Below are 22457 nucleotides of genomic sequence, written 5' to 3'. Positions count from 1 at the left end.
CCAAAAATTTTCCGTTCAGTATGAGCCATTTGGGGATGAACTCCCTAACAAGCTTTCATGGTGCAGGATCCTCTCCCCCTCCCCTCCCCTTTCCCTTGGCACCCTTGCCCCACTCCTGCTAGGTCACCAGCAATGTAGCCAGTCCATGTGGCGGGCCTGTTAAGTACCCACTTGGCTGGGCCCCCTGAAACCACAGTGATCACACTGCTAGTACCTGAGCTGTTAATGCCTCATGTATGCCCAGGAGTCGATGCTCATTGTTTTGGGGTACCAGGACTCCCGGCAATGACCCCTGTGCCAGACGGCCCTTGCTGTGGCTGGGTGGCACCCACGGGGTGAGCCCCTGATCAGAGTGGGTGGTACTAGGGCGGGCACCTTGCGCATGAAGCGACAAAAGCTTCACCATCCTGGCAAACGTGACACTCTTTCTTCTGATCCTTCGGCCTTCCCCTCCCTGGCCACCCCGTGGGAGGAGGGGGCAAGCTCGCCAGCTTGGGTTGAAACCTTTCCGTCAGTACCTGGTTTGTAACAGGACAGATGGCGGTAGTTTTGCCACGACAAAGCCTTTGCTTTTTGTGGAGACGATTGAAGATAAGTATGGTGAAGTTGAATTGATGAGTAAAATGTGGTCCGGTGCTTTGCTCATCAAGACGTCTTCTGCTGCCCAATCTCTCACCCTGTGTGCTTGTGACCATCTCTGTGGCGTCCCAGTCTCCGTCACGCCCCACCAATCTTTGAACTCAGTACATGGCATTATTTTCCCTGAGGAGCTCTGTGCTAACCTCCAGCAGCAAGGGGTTCGTTTTATTTGCCACGTGCAGCGAGGCCCTCCAAACAATCGCATCGCTATGGGCACCTTTATCCTGGTCTTTGAGGGGGATGTCCTCCCAGAGAAGGTCAAGGTAATAGTGTATCAGTGTGATGTAAAACCTTATATTCCACCACTGATGAGATGTTTTAAGTGCTTAAGGTTTGAACACGTCTTCCCGCTGCACCACTGATCCCCTCTGTGGTGACTGCAGGTGCCCCCTCGATGAGGGGAGTGCCTGTGCTCCTCCGCTAATGTGTGTAAATTGTAATGGACATCATTCTCCACACTCGCCTACATGCCTGGTGTTTCTGAAAGAAAGAAGGATTCAAGAGTACAAAACCTTAGATCGGCTCATCTACACTGAGGCTCGTCAAAAATATGACCGGCTCCAGCCTGTCTATGGCCTCTACTTTTCCTTCAATTATGTCCATTCACCCTCCTACCCCCTCCTCTTCCTAGCCCCACCCCATTTGCCCCATGCCTTGAGCTTCCTCCTCCAACTCCTCTTCCTCCTCCTCCCCCCCCCCCCTCCCACTCCCCCTCACCTTCAGTACCCATACCCACCCCTTCGGGTGCTGCTCCGCCTCCCCTGCCGGAGAAGTGCTGCCCTCCTTTGGCGGCCGCTGGTACTGGAGCTCCCTCCCAGGACACCTCTTCCTGACACCCCCCTGGAAGGCGATCTACTGCTCCACATTCGCGGCGTGAATCGCAGACGGTGGGCACCAAGATTGCCCGGTGTAATTCCGTGCCTGCCCTCGCTGAAGACTGCCCTTCTCTTCCTTCCCGAGAGAAGTAGCAGAAACACAGGAACAAGGGTAAGGCCCCTCTGGTACCCCCTGAGGTGCAGCCTTCCCCTCCTACAGTCAATGAACCAACAGAGTCTGACCCCACCTATATGGATATTACCCCATCCTTATCGATGATGGATACCAACTCGGTGGCGTGACCGCCTCCAGTCCAATCACTTCCACTTTGGACTCCGGCTTGAGAATCTTCCAGTGGAATTGTAATGGATATTTGCGTCACCTTCCAGAGTTGCAGCCCCTTCTTTCCTTCTACTCTGCCACTTGTATTGCGCTCCAGGAGACCCATTTTGTCAATTCTTACTCACTGACCCTTCGTGGGTTCCATGCTTTCTGTCAGAACCGAATTGGCCCCTTTGTGGGCTTCTGGTGGTGTTTGCGCCTTGGTCCACAAGGACATTGTTAGTAAATGGGTTCCCCTCCATACTATTCTGGAAGCCATTGCTGTCGGGGTCCATCTGGCCACTCCAATCACAATCTGTAATCTTTACCTTCCACCTAACAGGTCGCCCACATTGCATGCCCTCACCACCCTTCTTCAACAACTCCCTTCTCCCTTCCTGTTATTAGGGGACTTTAATGCCCACAACCCTCTTTGGGGTAGTCATGCGACTACTGCCCTGGGCAGGACAGTTGAAGCTGTTCTGGCAGGGCTTGACCTCTGTTTACTAAACTCTGACGCTCCCACACACTTTAGTGTGGCACACGGCACTTTCTCAACCATTGACCTCTCCATCTGCAGTCCCGGCATTCTTCCTGCCATTGAGTGGGGCGTCCACGACGACTTATGTGACAACGTCCATTACCCGATTGTTTTGACCATCCTTCAGTGTCTCTCGCTCTGTCACCTTCCCAGGTGGGCCCTATCTAAGGCTGATTGGGGTGCCTTCTCCTCTGCTCCCATCCCCCCTGTATTGCCACACGACAGTGTTGATGAATCTACTCAGTCATTGACTGCCTCCATCCTTTCAGCAGCTGTTTCAGCAATCCCTTCTTCTTCAGGTTCCCCCTACCGGAAGATGGTCCCTTGGTGGACTCCAGAAATTGCTGCCGCCATAAACGACCACTGCCGTGCTCTTCAACACTTCAAGCGGCACCCTTCTACTGCTCTTCTTCTGGTCTTTAAAAGACTCCGTGCCCGGGCCCGCTACCTAATCAAATTTCAGAAACGGATTTGCTGGGAACGATATGTAGCTGCCATAGGACCCCACATCCCCTCTTCACAAGTCTGGATGAAACTCCGGCAAATTTTTGGCCACCATCCTCCCACTGGGGTTGTGGGAATTTCTGTACATGGTATTGTCATTACCAATCTGGGCTTTGTGGCAGAAAATTTTGCTCAACACTTTGCTCAAGCTTGGGCATCGGCTCAGTATCCGCCCACGTTCCTTCTCCTAAAAGAGCGTTCAGAACGACTGCCTTTGTCTTTTGTTTCTCGCTGCTCAGAACCATATAATGCCCCATTTAGCGAGTGGGAATTTGCCAGTGCCCTCGCCCTTTGTCCTGACACGGCTCCTGGACCAGATTGGATACATAACCAAATGCTCCAACACTTTCGGTGACTGTCCACCATTGTATATTGACCCTCTTCAACTGTTTGTGGGGTGAGGGAGTATTTCCTACCCAGTGGCAGGAAAGCATTGTTGTTCCGGTGTTGAAGCCAGGGAAGCCGCCTCTTCAGTTGGATAGCTACCGTCCAATTAGCCTTACTAATGCCCTCTACAAGCTCCTTGAATGCATGGTGAGTTGGCGGCTGTTTTGGATCCTTGAATCCCGTGACCTTTTGTCATCAACTCAAAGCGGTTTTCGCTGTGGCCGCTCTATGATGGATAACTTGGTGCACCTAGAGTCTGCTATCCGGTCGGCTTTTGCCCATCGGTAACACCTCCTTGTAGTCTTCTTTGATCTGCATAAAGCCTATGACACCAGCTGGTGCCACCACATCCTCACCACCCTTCACGAATGGGGCCTTCATAGTCCTCTGCCCGTTTTTAACTGTAATTTTCTTTCTTATCGCTCTTTTCGGGTCCAGGTTGGCTCCTCATACAGCTCTCCCCATTGGCAAGGAAATGGGGTTCCACAGGGTTCCATGCTGAGCATCCCTCTCTTTCTCATAGCCATTAATGGTCTAGTGACAGCTTTTGGGCCGACAGTGTCCCCCTCTTTGTATGCTGACGATTTTTGTGTCGACCTCGCCTCCTCCGTAATGGATGCTGCAGAACGTCGTCTACAGGGGGCAATCTGTCGGCCAGCCCTTCGAGGTGGTGGACACCCATCGCTTCTTGGGTCTGGTCTTCAATGCCTGATTGACGTGGCTCCCTCACCTTCGCCAGCTGAAGAGGGTATGCTGGTCCCATCTCAATGTTCTTAGGTGTCTGTGCAATACCACCTGGAGTGCAGACTGCTCTGTTGTCCTGTGATTGCATCAAGCATTGGTCCAGTCTCATTTCGACTATGGAAGTCCTGTCTATGGTTCTGCGTCACCTTCGACACTGCAGATACTAGACCCCATCCACCGCTGTGGGGTCCGACTTGCGACTGGTGCCTTCCGGACTAGCCCCGTACTTAGCCTTCTCGCAGAGGCGGGGATTCCACCACTGCGAGTTTTGTGCCGGCAACAACTGATATCCTATGTGCTCCACATTCGCTGCACCCCAAAGCACCCTAATTATGGTCTCCTTTATCCAGACATGGAGATCACCCTGCCACAGCAGCGGCCACGATGTGGGCTTACCATGGCTGTCCGCATTCAGTCGCTCTTTACTGAGCTCCAGCAATTGCCTTTACCACGTCTCTTCTCCGCTCATGCACGTACCCCTCCATGGTGCGTCTCTCGGCCGCAACTCTGTCTTGATCTCCCAATCGATTCAAAGGATTCTGTCCCTCCAATGACTCTTCGCCACCAGTTCTCCTGTCTCCTCAATTCCTTTCAGGGTTCAGAAGTGATCTGTACTGATGGCTCCATGGTTGCTGGCCGCACTGGTTTTGCTTACACATATGCGCGATGCACGGAACTTCGCTCCTTGCCAGATGGCTGTAGTGTTTTTACTGCAGAATTGGTTGCCATCTTGCGCAAATTGGACCGTATCCACTCCTGCTCAGGACTATCCTTCACTATCTGTAGCGACCCATGGAGTGTTTTGCATGATATCGGCCAATGCTTCCCTCGCCACCCATTGGTCATTGCTATCCAGGACTCCCTTTCTCTCCTCGCTCAACGTGGATGCTCGGTGGTTTTCATTTGGACCCCAGGCCATGTTGGGATTCCTGGCAATGAACTTTCCGATCGACTGGTTAAATTAGCTACTACCAGGCCATCTCTCGCTATTGGCATTCCAGAAATAGACCTTCGCTCGGCATTGGCATGCAGAATGGAGCACTCTTTCTTCACCAAACAAACTCAGGGCAATTAAGGATTCTACAACTCCATGGTGGTCCTCCTTATGGGCCTCTCATAAGGCCTCTGTCTACCTCTGCCAGCTCCACATCGGCCATACTTTTTTGACTCATGGTTATCTCCTCTGTCGTGAGGAACCCCCCTCTCTGTCGTTGTGGATCGATGCTGACTGTGGCTCACATCTTATTGGACTGCCCGAACTTAGCCCCCCTACGACGGACATTTAGCTTTCCAGAATCGCTACTCCTGGTGTCGGCTGAAGATGCCTGAGCGGCGGATCTCGTTTTGCATTTTATTCGTGATGGGGGTTTTTTATTGCTTTGTTTAAGGGAGGGACCCTTCCAACTTATCGGTGAGTGGAGGGGATGGCAGGCTTTCATGTTCCCGCCTTCACCCCGACTGGATTGGCTTCAACTGGGCTTGGTGGTTCACTCCAGCCCTCTGCCTTCCCACTCCTTTCCTAATGGGGTCTGTTATGTCCTGAGCATCCCTCTTGTCTCCTGTGCTTCTTCGTTCATGCCGCTGCCATTAGTCATTTTCTTCCCCTCACCTCATCTTCTGTCCTTTTCCTTCCTTCCCTGTCAATAGTTTATCATTTTATGGATGTTGTAGTTCCCTCTTTAATTGTGGGATTTTATCGGTTTTAGTTAATCTCAGGTCGGAGGGACTGATGACTGCGTAGTTTGGTCCCTCCACCAACCAATCAACCAACCATCCTTCATTTTAGATTTGAGAAGGCATTGGACTTTGCACCACAGTGCTGAGTGGTACCTGAAATATTATTGTATAGAGTTTCTTTGGGAATATATAATTGGCTAGATTAATTTTTGACTAATAGAACCCAGTAGGTTATATTGGATAGCAAATGTTCAGCAGAAACTAAAGTAACATTCAAATTTAGATAACATGTAGTCAAGAAAGACTGTGTGCAAATTCTGGATCCTCCATCATACATCTTGTATGGGAGGTCTTCAGACTAAGATAAATGAAATTAGGCTGTGTTCCTTGACATACAGACTTAATCCTTTTTTTTTTTTTTTTTTTTTTTTTTTTTTTAATAGTGAGACAAAAAAACTGATGTTACTGATAGGACATATACCCGTTGATGTTCCCTCTACAGTGGCTGTAGAATATACATGTAGAAGGATTTTCCTTTATGATACCTTGAATCTTGTATATTGTTATACCTCAGTTGAATAGCATGTCTTATTTAAGAGAGTGTGGCTCAAATTTCTCTCTGACCATCTGGATACAGGCTTTCAAGCACCCCTCAGACACTCGAGACAAATGTCGTGGCTCTGCAATTGGGACAGAAAATTCTGCATCAGAGCTCCTGCCTTCATCCTGGTCCCATATGAATGTGTGCTGCACCTTTAATAACTTAATCATTTACAGGATGCAATATAATAATGATTTGTTCCTTTGTTACTCAGCTTGGTGTCTGGAACTTGTCAACTCTGTTCATCCTACAATAAATGATTGTGTGTGTTGCACAGGGTTCTTTTTGTGCAAAAAGTCATCTAGATCTGGCGGAGGAAAAAGGTCGCAGTACCGAGAAGGAGTTGTGCGACATAAATGAAACTTGTTGGGCACATTTCTACATCTGATAGACGATGTCTATTCAAATTTCGTCCCGATCACATCAGAGTTGCACTAGTAGCACCACTGTGAGGATGCCAGTCAGGTTTGCTTTAAATACACGCTGTAACTGTTGTGAGCATTAGTTACCTCTGAAATTGGACACGGTGTGTCGATACTAGTCGAGAATGCCTTTAAGGCAACAAAGATGCCATTACCGACATCTCACTGAGTTTAAATGAAGTTGTGCAGTAGGGCTATGAGAAGCTGGAGTTCCTTCTTCGATATTGTAGAAAGACTTTGCAGGAATGTAGCCACAGTACACGATTGCTCGCAGTGGTGGTCGGGAGAATGTATGGTGGCAAGAAGACCGGGCTCTGGATGGCTATGTGGCACTACATAGAGGGAAGACTATCATGTTCGGTGTATAGTTCTTGCACATCATACTGTGTCTGTAGCAGCCATTTGAGCACCAGCTGGAACCACAGTGACACAATGAACTGTTGCAAATTGGTTACTTCAAGGACAACTCTAAGCCAAACATCCTATAGCATACATTCCATTGACCCCAAACCACCACCATTTGCGACTTCAGTGATGTCAAGTGAGAGCTCATTGGACGGCAGGGTGGAGGTCTGTCGTGTTTTTCTGATGAAAGCGGGGTCTGCCTTGGTGCCAGTGACAGGCATATGTTGGTTAGGAGGAGGCCAGTTGAGGGCCTGCAACCAATCTGTCTGCATATAGACACACTGGACCTATACCTGGAGTTACAGTCTGGGGTGCAATATCGTATGACAGCAGGAGCACTCTCGTAGTTATCCCATGCACCCTGACTGGTAATGAACGGCGTTCCAGGGGGTGTTTTCCAACAAGATAATGCACATCCACTTACTGCTGATGTGAAACTTCCTGGCAGATTAAAACTGTGTGCCCGACCGAGACTCGAACTCGGGACCTTTGCCTTTCGCGGGCCAATGCTCTACCGTCTGAGCTACCGAAGCACGACTCACGCCCAGTCCTCACAGCTTTACTTCTGCCAGTATCTCGTCTCCTATCTTCCAAAAATCTCATTCTGGAATACTGCTGATGTACCGAGCATGCTGTACCGAGTGTCAATGTTTTACCTTGGCGTGCTCGATCACCGATCTGTCTCCAGTCGAGCACGTGTGGGACATTGTCGAATGACAACTCCAGTGCTGTCCACAAGCGATATTAACCGTCCTTGTATTGACTGACCGAGTGCCATATTCGTGGAACTCCAGCCCACAAACTGACATCTGGCAACCGTACAAAAAAATGCATGCATGTTTGCATGCTTGCATTCAACATTCTAGCAGCTACACCAGTTATTAATGTACTGGCATTTCACATTTGATATGGCTTATCTTATGCTTACATTAACCTGTGAACTTGCAATATTAATCACTTACATATGTTACCTAGACTAATATATTCCAGAAATTTCATTCCTCTACATTAATTATTTTCTGGCGTTGCGATTTTTTCCATCAGTGTATATATATATATTTATTTACGTCAGCTTGGCTGCTGCTGTCATCAGATCAAAACTTGGAACTTATAAAACAATGTTCAGTGTCAGTATTAGTAAAACCCCTGCCTACTAATACTGACACTAAGCATTGCTTTCCAAGTTCTAAGTTTCAATCTGATGACAGAAGCCAAAACGGTGTTATAAAAATAGAAATACAGGGTGATTCAAAAAGAATACCACAACTTTAGGAATTTAAAACTCTTCAACGACAAAAGGCAGAGCTAAGCACTATCTGTCGGCGAATTAAGGGAGCTATAAAGTTTCATTTAGTTGTACATTTGTTCGCCATTTCAGCCAAAAAAGTTTTTGGTCCCTTTTTCTTCGAAGGTGCTACTGTAACTGGACTACAGTATCTGGAGATGTTAGAGAATTGGCTGTTCCCTCAGCTTGAACAAGAAGCACAGCAATTCATATTTCAGCAGGATGGAGCGCCACCACATTGGCACTTATCTGTCCGTAACTACCTGAACGTCAACTACCCGAGGCAATGCATCGGCTGCCAGGCAGCCCATGACAGAGCACGTCATCACTGGCCTCCAAGAAGCCCTGATCTTACCCCCTGCGATTTTTTTCTTATGGGGGTATGTTAAGGATATGGTGTTTCGGCCACCTCTCCCAGCCACCATAGATCATTTGAAACGAGAAATGACAGCAGCTATCCAAACTGTTACGCCTGATATCCTACAGAGAGTGTGGAACGAGTTGGAGTATCGGATTGATATTGCTCGTGTGTCTGGAGGGGGCCATATTGAACATCTCTGAACTTGTTTTTGAGTGAAAAAAAACCTTTTTAAATACTCTTTGTAATGATGTATAACAGAACATTATATTATGTTTCTTTTATTAAATACACATTTTTAAAGTTGTGGTATTCTTTTTGAATCACCCTGTATATCAAGTGATGTCAATGGCATCATTCACAAAATATCCACAGCTGCAGACTCATTCAGGAAATTTACTTCTGTACAGAGTTCATTCACGTACCTCAAATCAATTTATATCTGGACCAAAGTCCACTTAAAAATATTATATCACTACATGATATTTGTCTCTCTATTTATTTCTAGAAAACATATAGTTCAGACAGCTATCTAAAAATGATTTCATGTTGCATTTTTGGTAAGGAGCTTGAATAATGATCAGAACCTACTAATAGTTTCATCATCAAACAGAATTTTACACGGTTTCATAGAAATTTACTAGAATTATAAAGCCACATCTGTAATTTATAAATCACTTTAACTATTTGGAAGATGGACCAACACCACTGAATACGGTGACATTTGTTTCGAGAAGTGGCGCTGCTGTTATTCGCTGGAAAGGCCATGGGAATATTGAAGAGGTTGTTGAGGAAATATTAGGAATCAACAGTGTTCCAGATGCAGAACTTCGTAAGTCGCTGCACACTTGTGCTAAGAGGAACTGAATTCTCCCTCTCCCTCTCCCTCTCCCTCTCCCTCTCCCTCTCCCTCTCCCTCTCCCTCTCCCTCTCCCTCTCCCTCTCCCTCTCCCTCTCCCTCTCCCTCTCCCTCTCCCTCTCCCTCTCCCTCTCCCTCTCCCTCTCCCTCTCCCTCTCCCTCTCCTCTCCCTCTCCCTCTCCCTCTCCCTCTCCCTCTCCCTCTCCCTCTCCCTCTCCCTCTCCCTCTCCCTCTCCCTCTCCCTCTCCCTCTCCCTCTCCCTCTCCCTCTCCCTCTCCCTCTCCCTCTCCCTCTCCCTCTCCCTCTCCCTCTCCCTCTCCCTCTCCCTCTCCCTCTCCCTCTCCCTCTCCCTCTCCCTCTCCCTCTCCCTCTCCCTCTCCCCCTCCCTCTCCCCCTCCCTCTCCCCCCCCTCTCCCTCTCCCTCTCCCTCTCCCTCTCCCTCTCCCTCTCCCTCTCCCTCTCCCTCTCCCTCTCCCTCTCCCTCTCCCTCTCCCTCTCCCTCTCCCTCTCCCTCTCCCTCTCCCTCTCCCTCTCCCTCTCCCTCTCCCCCTCCCTCTCACCCCCCCTCTCACCCCCCCTCTCACCCCCCCTCTCACCCCCCCCCTCTCACCCCCCCCTCTCCCTCCCCCTCTCCCCCCCCCTCTCCCTCCCCCCTCTCCCTCCCCCTCTCCCCCCCCCCTCTCTCTCTCTCTCTCTCTCTCTCTCTCTCTCTCTCTCTCTCTCTCTCTCTCTCTCTGTGTGTGTGTGTGTGTGTGTGTGTGTGTGTGTGTGTGTGTGTGTGTGTGTTTTATTGCTCCTGTCAAATTTGCTATGTCCACAATGTTAGTTTGCCCCTGAATTTGTGTCAACATATTTATAATTTTCCCATAATTTACGCATTACGAAACAATATTCGTTGAGAGAAAAAAGAAATATTATGCTGTCATGTTGGCTGATGACTGGTGCTTACAAATATTACATGGTTAAGTTTCTTGACAACTTGGCACTCTACTCAGTGGATTTGAGCTGGTAAATGTGTAAAAGTTGGAACAATTTGTGCCATATCTCCCCCTGCTGCCAGGCACTACTTGGCACGATGGCTGATGGGAGTAACTAAGTTTGTTCGGATAAAGATATCATGACCGTTCACAATCATTTCCAAACTCTCTATTATGCAAATGCAATTTCGTGATTGTTGTGATCATCGTGACACTTTTGTCGAATCATATTTAGCGTGTTTCGGTATTTGTACTCTTGTAGCGCTAGTTGACACCATCATTCACTGTGCATTGCTCAAATGTTTTCAGTTTAAACACAACGCTGGTCACGTATTTTTTCATGCTGAACAAAACGTGTTTCGTGAATTTATTCTCATTGTCGAGTGCAGTATTATCGTATTATTTTTTGTGATGTTACACGAACAGTGTGAGTGATAGTTTGGATTTGTGTGGTTTTCTACATAATTAAGGAGGCGCAGTACCTGATAACTTCAAAAAGACGACTGTGGTGAATGAGAGGCAGAATAACACATTCGAACACCACACAAAATACTTGTGTACATATTTGCACTTGACAATGAGAAATAATTCTCGAAACACATCATTAAGCATGGAAAAATACGTAACTACTGCTGTATTTCATTATTTAAGTAATGACTGACAGCTGCACGCTTGCCAAAAACATAGATTATGATATTTGAAACTAAGTCAAACGTTTCCACTTCCCAGACAGTTATCGGTTCCAGTTACATCAGTGGTTTTTATTAGACAATAAACTTTTATTAGATAATAAAAAAGTCCCTGACACATCTTTTGAGCCTGTTATGTACATATATCATACATAATGTGCGAAAATGCAAGGGGGAATCCTATATCTAACTTTCTACAGTTTAAAACGTTATTTCCCACATTTTACATTTTCTCGCATTTTACATAAATTTTTTTTTTTTAAAAAAGTCCCTTGAAAAGTGTAAAAGTGGGGTTTCACTGTATTTGTGCCTGTGATAGATGTGATGTAATGATTTATGGAAACCAAGGGGAAAGGGAGGAGGTTGGTCGTAAGAATGATGACAATATGCTGCAGAGGGAGACTGAATTGTGATGTAATGTGGGAAAAATCTCTGGTAAGGATAGACCCTTTTTTGGTGTAACTTTCTGAAACCATAGCCACATTACAGTTGTTTATGTTATGGCTGTTATCTGCTTATAGTAACTGAGCTGGTATCCCTCGCCAGTACCTTCAGTACCGAATACCGATATTTGGTCAGACTGCTTTAGCTTTATCGTATTTTCTTATTTGTTTTATATCACACATGACAATCATTTATGAATTGTTACTGAATTATCCACTGCACACTCTTTTAATTTGAGCTGTTTGCCACATTAGGGGTGAATGCACTGGACCCATAGCTATGATCTTTGTTGTATAAAAGAAAAAAAAATTGTCATGCTGGTACCAAATATATTTATTTGCATGCTGTTTTCAAGGTGTTATAGCTTCATTTTCAATGAAATAATTCATTTGAGATTGTACAAGTAGGTGTGCATGTGCACTAACACACTGTTAGAACCTTGTCCCATCAGAAATCACAGTGAAAATGCGTCCTTGAAAATTGGCACATGTTGATCCACATGTTGTGTACAAGGACAAAAACAAAAAGATGAAACACTGATTATTTATTTTTTTTTTAAAAAAAAAAAGGTGGCGCACATACAGTGTTTTTGTTGAAGATAATGTCACCAATTATATTTTAATTATCCTATTTGTTTGAGGTATGCTGTGGGTTGTTGGCTTCCTAACACAACGCGCCCCTGTTTCCTGCAAGCACCTGGAGCGTCCAGATGTGCCCCTATGCAGTCTGATTCCGGGCACAGTGCGCTGTTCACTGGAACAACGATACAAGATCAAATTCTGCATGAAACTTGGGAAGGCAGCTGCTGAAAAGTGTCCAATAATTGAGCAGACAGTTGGAAATGAATACTTGTCAAAATGCAGGTGTTTTGTGAGCACACTTTTTTTTTGAATGCTGAGATGATGTCAGTAACAAAACTCGCTCTGAAACACTTCAGCATCGAAAGGTGAAGATCATATAGCTTGTGTGCGTGAAGATTTGAACACAGACCGTAGAATGAGTGTTGCCAGTTCCCAGACACTCTATCAAGAGAATACACCCAAGCCATGCTGCCTTCTTGGTGACAGATTGTGTGTTCAAAGATTATATGGCAACATTGCCCCAGTGCTCTGCACAGACCTGACCTAACTCCAGCAAAATCTGTTTTGTTTTCCTGGCTCAAGACATCCTTGAAAGGATGCTGTTTCAAGACCATTGTCAATGTGAAAGTTGCTGCTACATGTGTCATAAAGGACATTGCAATCCAGGCTTTCCAGGATGCCTACAATACGTGGAAATTTCGCTGCAGAACAATGCACAGGTGCAGGAGGGACCCCTAATTTGAAGAATTTTGATTCATTTTACTGTTCTGATCAATAAATTAGTTTTTATGGCCTCAGTGACATTACTTCATAAATAAACCTTGTATCAGTGGCAGATAATGTTGAAGTATTCTGTTGACCATCACAAAGTCAGGTCACTCGCTTCTGTGATGATTGATCCACGATGTCTTTCATCTGTAAGAAATGGATAATTGTAGTGTGAAAGGTGTTTGCAACAATATCTGTACTGATATGGAATGCTTGTCTTACTATTACGTCAGGTGGGTATTGTCACCTTCTCTTCTTGTTACATATATCATTGTAGTTCAGTTGACCGGCATGATGAGGATATTTACTGAAATATGAGAAAGAACCCCAACTTCCCCCAGGATTTTTTATAACTTATTTCTCTGGCTATGTTTTATCTGTGAAAATGCCTGATTGCTTTAGTTTCCACATTGAATTATGCCAATTTGCAACCCCTTATACCATAGTCCATATTTTTCGTTGAATTTTTGCAGCCTAACATGTTATTCTGCTGTTTCCATTGTTTCTTGAATTGAAGGATAACTTACTGGTAAAAATCATACCTTTTACTACACCATTTTGCACCACTTATGCTATTCACATCACAGCAATATTTTGTATGTTTTCAATTTGTATATACACTTGTGTGTGTTTTGCTTCCCATCTTTAATTATAGAAATTCTGTTTGGATGATTTAATTGTGTAAATGTGGAATATGTTTTGCTTATTTGTAAGATTTGAAAATGGAAAAAAATGCAGAATGTTTCAAATGCTTGTGTTCATAACTATCTGCTTACAACTTTTTGGACTTCCTGTATTGCAGGTGAGTTTGGTTACCCTTCAGAAGAGTTCGTGAGATACCTCATGCTAGGTAATTCAGACAGTGAAGAGGTATGAACACTTAACATAATAACTGTCTCATTATAATTTATTTAAACACTTTCGAACGATTTTAAAATCCTTTCTTTTTAGGTACCAGTGGCAAGTGGGTCTGCAAGTCCACTTGAGAGGTGAGGACTTTGTCATACAAAATCCTTTAATTATGTTATTGTTTGAAATTCCTATAGTTCACAACCACAGTTAACTGTTGCATATTTTTCTTTACTCCACTTTCATCTTGAAGATGTTAACCTTTGCGTGTTGTTCCTGCAAGGCGATGTCACTACTAATTTATGAAATCGATATTATGAAGTCATAGTAAGCTTGAGCCCCTCAGTAGCAAAATCTTCATTTCTCTATCATTTTCTCTGTTTTTGTGATATATGATTGCAAGTTTTGCATCCTAGCTCCTGTAACTCTCTTCTGCCTTTAATATTCTTGTTTAAATTATGACTATAATAAGCAATGGAGTATTGTTGTGGATGTCATTTAGCAATGAATGCCTATTTCTGGCGAATAAGTTTTTTGAATGTTTATAACTGTATGTTTTCCTATCATGCATTACTTGCCTTTTTTGTTGTCTGTGTGTGCTAATTCCCCTAGGGAGATAAAGTAGCATTTGGAATTTCTTTTTAGCTAAAACTATGACCTAATTTCTTCTTTGTTAATTGTTTTACAGAAAATTAGTTTCTCTGTTAGTGAAAAGTGTATGAAATATAAAGCTTTTCCAAAATTATGGTTTCCAAGTGTCAAATTTAGACAAGTCTTCCGCAATATTTCTCTCGTGTAACCACACATCTGAATATTTTCAGAATTCATGACACTAGAAAAAGGGGAGAAAAACTAAAGAGGTACCTTAAATTTCTATTGAATTTTTCTTTGGTAAATAAAGTGAGATGCAATGGATAGTTTTTTAAGTGCATGCCATTATATGACGGGATCAGAAAAGATTTGTAGTATGAAGCACCATGTGGAAACGCTACAATGTGCTTTCTGCCTACAGAAACCAGTTCTCACATGTACTATAGCCAAGAAACAGAGTAGTTCATGTCAGTCTTAACATAATTTTTTATTTGTTAGCGCAAAGTGATTGTGTGTCATCCTGAGGGCACACTGAAGGCTTTAGTTTGATGTATGCTCTGATGTTTTTTGCTTTGCTGAGACCCAGTGAAAAAATGTCCTTAAATTCATTGCACAATGAGTCCAGGTCCTGAAAAGAGACTTGTTTTGATACTAAATTTACTGCATTGGTGACTGAACACAAAAGCATTGAATGCATCCAAACCAAAGAGATTTTCTGCTCTTCTCCTGTCCACCACAAGGAAGGTTAGCTGCTGTACCACATTTTTATATTTAGTTTCTGCAGTGAATTGTCTGTTAATGAGGATCATCTGCTTACTGTAATTTACCAAAAGATTTTTTGTCAATGAAAGTTGCAGGGAACTAGTGGCACGTAAGTTTTAATATTCAATAAAGATGTGCCAGCACTGGTGTCCACTTGAAATATCACTGGCTCTCCATCGATTGTAGAGTGCGTCATATTAATGTCCATTGGTTGTTCACTTTGTTGCTATGAACGAAATGTAGAAGATTTACACACTGCTGAGATGTGCCCAGACTTGTTACATGTATTACAGACTGACCATTGATGGGGTTGATCTTCCTGTGAATGCTTTTTGAAACATGCAGGGCAAGAAGGAAACGGGTGCTGTGTGGGCTGTTTTCTTGCAGTGACTGGAACCCACACTGGGGCTTGTTTATGATGCTGCTTTATTGCTATGATGATGTCTGCCTCATTGGAGGCGAATGACATTCACTGTCTGTAGTGTGGTATGTTAACTGTAGTAATGTCTGCTCAGGTTTCAAGTCTCTGCCCTGTGGCTTGAGATACCTCAAAAGATTATGCCAAAGCTAAGACCTGTTGTAGAGATGGATCATCAAACTGTAGTGGCTGTTGTCGTACCTCTTTATTGGGAGCTCATCAGATAGTTGCATCCCTCACCATTACATCTGCATGTGACTTGCCATGATTAGCTGTGGTAAATCTACATTTCCACACAGGTTTGCAGCCCAAACTCTGTGTGATTGGTCTGGGTGCTTTTTGCACTGGTAGAACCTAAGATGCTTTAATGTATGCATGTCCCTGAAGATATCTGGTTAGTAGAGTACACGTTACATCTAAAGATAGTTTCGACCGTTCAGTGAAAGGGGCCAGCTTAGAGATAAGATGGTATGTTTGTGGCTTAATCCACGACAAAAATATAGCCTTTATTGTATAAATGTCAATTACCTGAAACACTTCAAAATGTTGTTTGAGGCACTTCTCACAGACTTCCCATTCCTTCTCTGCCTCATTGTAGTGTGCGAATGGAGGTGAATGCATCACCTGTGCAGCCTGTTGCCTGTTCACAAGCCCTGCCTTTTGTAGCATAGAGTTCTTTTCATGTTGAATCTCCTCGAGGCAAAGCTGGGTGTTCGTTTGTCACTGCAGAAGTGTCCGCAGCACTGCTTCCAAGGAAGTGGCCATTTTTTCCATGATCATAGCATGAAAGACACTATTGTTAAATTGAAGAGCCAAAAAAATTGGTGCACCTGCCTAATATCGTGTAGGGTCCCCAGGAACACGCACGAGTGTCGCAACATGATGTGTCATGGACTCGACTGATGTCTGAAGTAGTGCTGGAGGAAATGGACCCCATGAATCCAGCAGGGCTGTCTACAAATCTGTAAGAGTACGAACGGGTATAGATCTCTTTTGAGCAGCACATTGCAAGGCAGTCCAGATATGCTCAATAATGTTAATGCCTGTGGAGTTTGGTGGCCAGCGGAAGTGTTCAAACTCAGAAGAGTGTTTCTGGAGCCAATCTGTAGCAATTCTGAGTAGATGGGGATGTTGCATTGTCCTGCTGGAATTGCCCAAGTCCGCTGGAATGGACATGAATGGATGCAGGTGATCAGAGAGGATGCATACGTATGTGTCACCTGTCAGAGTTGTACCTATACGTATCAGGGGTCCCGTATCACTCCAACTGCACACGCCCCACACCATTACAGAACCTCCACCATCTTGAACACTCCCCTGCTGAAATGCAGGGTCCTTGGATTCATGAGGTTGCCTCCACACCTGTACACGTCCATCTGCTTGATAGAATTTGAAATGAGACTAGTCCGACCAGGCAACATGTTTCCAGTCATCAACAGTCCAATGGCAGTGTTTACAGGCCCAGGCAAGGCATAAAGCTTTGTGTCATGCAGTAATCAAGGGTACACGAGTGGGCCTTCAACTCTGAAAGCCCATATTGATGATGTTTCATTAAATGGTTCGCAAGCTGACACTTGTTGATGGCCCAGCATTGAAATCTGCAGCAATTTGTGGAAGGGTTACACTTCTGTCACAATGAATGATTCTCTTCAATTGTTATTGGTCCCGTTCTTGCAGGATCTTTTTCCACCTGCAGCGATGTTGGAGATTTGATGTTTTACTGGTTTCCTGATATTCACAGTACACTCATGACATGGTCGTATGGGAAAATCCCCACTTCATCGCTACCTCAGAGATGCTGTTCTCTATCGCTTGTGCACAAACTATAACACCACTTCAGACTCACTTAAATGTTGATAACCTGCCATTGTAGCAGCAGTAACCAATCTAACAACTGTGCCAGATACTTGTTGTCTTATATAGATGTTGCCAAATGCAGTGCCATATTCTGCCTGTTTACTTATCTCTGTATTTGAATACACATGCCTATACCAGTTTCTGTGGCGCTTCAGTGTAGAATGACAGTAAACACTGTTAATGGTACTTGTTCATAGAACATGAGTTCACTGTCCATAGCACTGTTAGTAGAATGGAGATTTATAGTACATGTACTGAGGTCGACCTAATTATCACCAACTGTGTAGTGATTGCTACACAATTAAGAAAGAGCATGCAACAGTTAACACTTATTTTTATTGTCAAAGCATAAGACTTGCACCAGTGATATGCAAAGCAACAAAATAGTTGTAATCCGAGAGCAAGGTCCACCGAGGAGTCCTGGCAATCCTTAAAGTATGAGTACTGTCACGAGTCGTATCAGAACTGTGAACAAAGAGTAATTTGTGGAGGCAGGATCGGCTGCTGGTATAGCCACCCATTGTCGTTGGAGGTGCTGGTGGTGGTAGGGGTTGAAACAGCACAGACAGTTAGTTTCATAAACTCAGCAGTGATGACAGTGCTGTGCCAAGTGGTGTGTTACTCGACTAACCAGGAGTGAACCTCTGCAGCTGGTGCAGGGCGTCGCCATGTCGGGAGCAAAGAGCCATATGTTGAGCAGTTGTCGGCCTCTGAGGAGCTCGTGGCTTAGTACCTCCTGTGGGCCATATATGTTGACAAAGTGAGAGCATTACTACAAAATTTCCCATTTACCTACTTAAGTACTCAGTTGCCCTGTGACACCTTAATTTTGTGTGTCTTTAGTATCTAATTGGAGATATTGTACTGTTTTTAATTTGGTATATGTTGGCGAAATTTCTATGAATTGTTGAGCTGTCTGTAATGCTTAGTTATAGAATGCTTGTGCATTGTTTGTTTTTTGCTAATATTTTATTCTTTGTGTTTTTTATATTACCAAAAATTTCCAGCTTGGAGAAACAAATACAGCCCAGCACGAACAAAGAAATGCAGGCCAGTGTGGGGAAGGAAATGCAGGCCAGTGTGGGGAAGGAAATGCAGGCCAGTGTGGAGAAGGAAATGCAGGCCAGTGAATTGTCTGGGAAGAAAAATATCCCAGGGCAGCCCAAGTGCGTTTGTATTATTTTTATTTATATTTATTTTTTAAAATAAATATTTACATTTGTGAATGAGAATTTTCTCCTCTTTTTGTATTATTAGGGAGTTGACAGTACTTCAGATCCGCTGCCCAGATGGTTCCTCAGTGACTAAAACTTTTAAAACTTCCAGTTTGTTATCAGAAGTGAGGGAAGTCATAGCAGCACATTTTTCATCTGAAGGGTAAGATTTCATATAGCTGCTTATTTTAACTATAGGAAAATAATCATTAGGCAGGTAGTAATTTTCACACGTTGCTCACTATTTTCAAAAAGCATGTATTCTTCAATCATTGGAATATAAGTTACATGTAGGATGTAATTCAAGTAAGTAATTTCTATCAATTAGGATCACTAAAGTCTCTCTCTCTCTCTCTCTCTCTCTCTCTCTCTCTCTCTCTCTCTCTCTCTCACACACACACACACACACACACACACACACACACACACACACACAGCCCCGTAGAACATAGCACACAAATAATACAAACATTCTAGTGTATACTAAGCAAACGGAGAAACATAAATGAATGCACATAACTGAAAAACAAAACATAAGAAACCACTGATACACACAAGAAATAGCAGACTATGAATGCATTCCTAAATACAGTAACACATACTCTCAATAAAAAAATTTCTGTATATGGTATGATCTAATGGTTAGCATAGGAAGCTCTGTGAAGCTGTTCATGGCTGATGCTGTTGTGTGTATATGGGAAATTTGCAATGCCAAAAAACTTCAGTGAATTGCAGGAAGACTTGCAGAGGAGTGGTGCTTGGTGTAAGAACTGTCAGTTAGCCCTAATTGTAAATAATATAATTGTGGATAAATAGCCATTAAGACTTATTACTGTCACATCAATATCACACTAGAGTCCAAATATGAAAGCTGGGTCATCAGTGAAATACAATACGTACCACTGAAAGCAATTTTATTAAGAAAAATAAAGTACCGCCAGAATGGAACTGATCTCCACAGAGAGTGCAGTTATTTATACAAGCATTGAATATTCCAGAATTTACAAACATTAGAAACATACAATATTTCAAAACCTTCCAGAAATGATAAATACGAAATAACAAATTTACAATTTGATCACGTTGGAATGAAGCCTCATCCGTAAAGAGAACATTTGCAGTGAAATGAGGATTGACACATAGTTGGATGAACCATTTGCAGAAGTGTACCCGTGGAGGCCAATCAGCTGCTGATAGTGCCTGCACACGCTGTACATGGTACGGAAACAACTGGTTCTCCCGTAGCACTCTTCATACAGTGACGTGGTCAACGTTACCTTGTACAGCAGCAACTTCTCTGACGCTGACGTTAGGGTTATTGTCAACTGCATGAAGAATTGCCTTGTCCATTGCAGGTGTTCTCGTCGTTCTAGGTCTTCCCCAGTCGCGAGTCATAGGCTGGAATGTTCCATGCTCCCTAAGACGCCGATCAATTGCTTCGAACGTCTTCCTGTCGGGACACCTTCATTCTGGAAATCTGTCTAGATACAAACGTACCGTGCCACGGCTATTGCCCCGTGCTAATCCATACATCAAATGGGCATCTGCCAACTCCGCATTTGTAAACATTGCACTGACTGCAAAACCACGTTCGTGATGAACACTAACCTGTTGATGCTACGTACTGATGTGCTTGATGCTAGTACTGTAGAGCAATGAGTCGCATGTCAACACAAGCACCGAAGTCAACATTACCTTCCTGCAATTGGGCCAACTGGCGGTGAATCGAGGAAGTACAGTACATACTGACGAAACTAAAATGAGCTCTGACATGGATATTATAAGCGTTTCCGGACACATATCCACATAACATCTTTTCTTTATTTGTGTGTGAGGAATGTTTCCTGAAAGTTTGGCCGTACCTTTTTATAACATCCTGTATATGTACATGTAGATGTAGTACCTGCACAACTTGTCCTCATCTCATTTTATTTAGTGCCAAGACATACTGGCATTCCCATTGCACCATATAGCTTTTTCATTACCATCTCCATTATTGTTGGAGGAGAATTTTATGTGGTCCTTGGCCGATAAAAGTATTTTTTGAGAATGGGGCTACAATCTTGAAACTAATAGCAGAGAAGAAAATGGAAACTTAAAGAAAGAAAGAAAAAAGAAAAAAAAAGCTGTGAACTGCAATTTCCAGAAAAATGCTTAATATTTTGTACTAGTCATACATTTATTTTAGTATTAATCATCAATATTTGCTTGTATCACTGTGTGTGTGTGTGTGTGTGTGTGTGTGTGTGTGTGTGTGTGTGTGTGTGTGTGTGTAATTTGCTAGTTTTAATTTGTAAAGTAATTGAAACCTTTAGCTATACTCATTATTTCTTTCTTTGACAGATTTGGCTTAGCAACATCATTTCCACGCCATCATTATGTCAGTGAAGACTATAGTAGAAATCTTGGTGAACTGGATCTTTGGCCTAATGCAGTCTTGTTGATAGTACCTGTAAGTATAAGTTATCACAATGTATCAGATGAGTCCACCTTATGTTACCCTTGTCAACTGTTATTGAGCAGCCTCCATATAAAAGTACTAAAAACTGATTGAGCATCTGGTTTAAGCCTTCCTCTTGGCTCCAAACTGGAGAACTGCAGACAATTCTGTGATTTCTATTGTCAGTTGGAGAAGCAGGAATCACATCAATAGCTCACACACATACTATAAACAATAAGAAGCTACCCAGGTAGCAAATCATGTGTGACATCCCTATGGGTCTTTTTTTACATTAGAGGAACCCCTTCTGAGGCTGACAATTAATGACATACAGAAAGTGATAATCAGACGTGTTTATCAAACATACTCAAGAGAACAGTTGTTGATGTGATATTAGTTAACTGTAGGAGAGACCATGTTGTAATGTCCTTCCCAGTATCTCTTATAAAGGGTTATAATGCCCACATAGTTGTAGAAACAGATTACTAGCTGAAACAGTAGTGGATTCTTGTACGGAAGTGAATTCTTTTATGGACTGCCTGCCTCAGGAACTGTAAAAGCATTCATTGAGAATGTAAATTTTTTAACAATTTTAGTGTAATAGAGGGAAGTTTCAACTTGCCGGCTATAGAATAAGTGTGTCACATGACTGAAACTGATGACAGAGACAGAGATTTGTAAGAGGGTGTTCTGAGTATCTTTTCTGAAAATTTACTTTGAGCATATAATTGGGAACTAACTCATTTGCTTTTCTTCAACCTATCTTTTTAAGATAAGTCATACTAATATTTATCCAGAACCTAAGCTGATCTGCCACAACGCCAGATTCTACTGGTTTCAAATTGAAATTATTACTTCCTTCTTGAAGTCGTAAGAGTGTTTTGCCAGTCTCGTATATCTGTAACATCAGATTGAATTGTTTTGTCATGGCTGGCTCTCCCAAGGATCTCAGTAATTCTAAGGGACTAGAGATGACTGCAGATGTTAGAAAATATATGAGTAAAAATGTAAGTAAATATGGGGAAGTATTTTTGATTAGAAACAGATCGTATATTATCTGAGAAGTCATCATTAAACATTCCACTCTGGAAACAAAGGTGTGGTTCACCAATGGATAAAATTCAGGAGAACTTTGCGATACACTTCTTAAATGTATGTACCAGTCGAGGTTTAGAGGGGTGGAAAAACAGCTCCACTTCCCCCAGAGTGGTTCACTATGTGTGTTGGAAAATTGCTTCAAAAGTAGGAGGAGCTTCATCATACATGAAAGCAGATTCAAAGCCATGTTGATTTGCAAAAGCTTAGGTA

At 43.5% G+C, this 22457-nt stretch overlaps 1 protein-coding gene across 2 annotated transcripts in view; it reads left to right on the top strand.

Moving 5' to 3' along the window:
• The window catches only part of LOC124721828 (UBX domain-containing protein 4-like), a 138794-nt gene that overhangs the window by 81248 nt on the left and 35089 nt on the right, over positions 1-22457 (top strand). For both annotated transcript variants that reach the window (XM_047246949.1, XM_047246950.1), the window contains exons 3-8: positions 9395-9532; positions 13821-13888; positions 13970-14007; positions 18503-18661; positions 18753-18872; positions 21053-21161. In XM_047246949.1, the coding sequence (XP_047102905.1) occupies positions 9395-9532; positions 13821-13888; positions 13970-14007; positions 18503-18661; positions 18753-18872; positions 21053-21161 (632 nt within the window). The remainder of the gene's footprint in view (positions 1-9394; positions 9533-13820; positions 13889-13969; positions 14008-18502; positions 18662-18752; positions 18873-21052; positions 21162-22457) is intronic.

This window comes from Schistocerca piceifrons, chromosome X (genome assembly GCF_021461385.2).
Source record: "Schistocerca piceifrons isolate TAMUIC-IGC-003096 chromosome X, iqSchPice1.1, whole genome shotgun sequence".
NCBI classification, from domain to species: domain Eukaryota; kingdom Metazoa; phylum Arthropoda; class Insecta; order Orthoptera; family Acrididae; genus Schistocerca; species Schistocerca piceifrons.
Note: the sequence above shows the minus strand (reverse complement) of the source record. Positions and strands in the feature narration are given on the sequence as shown.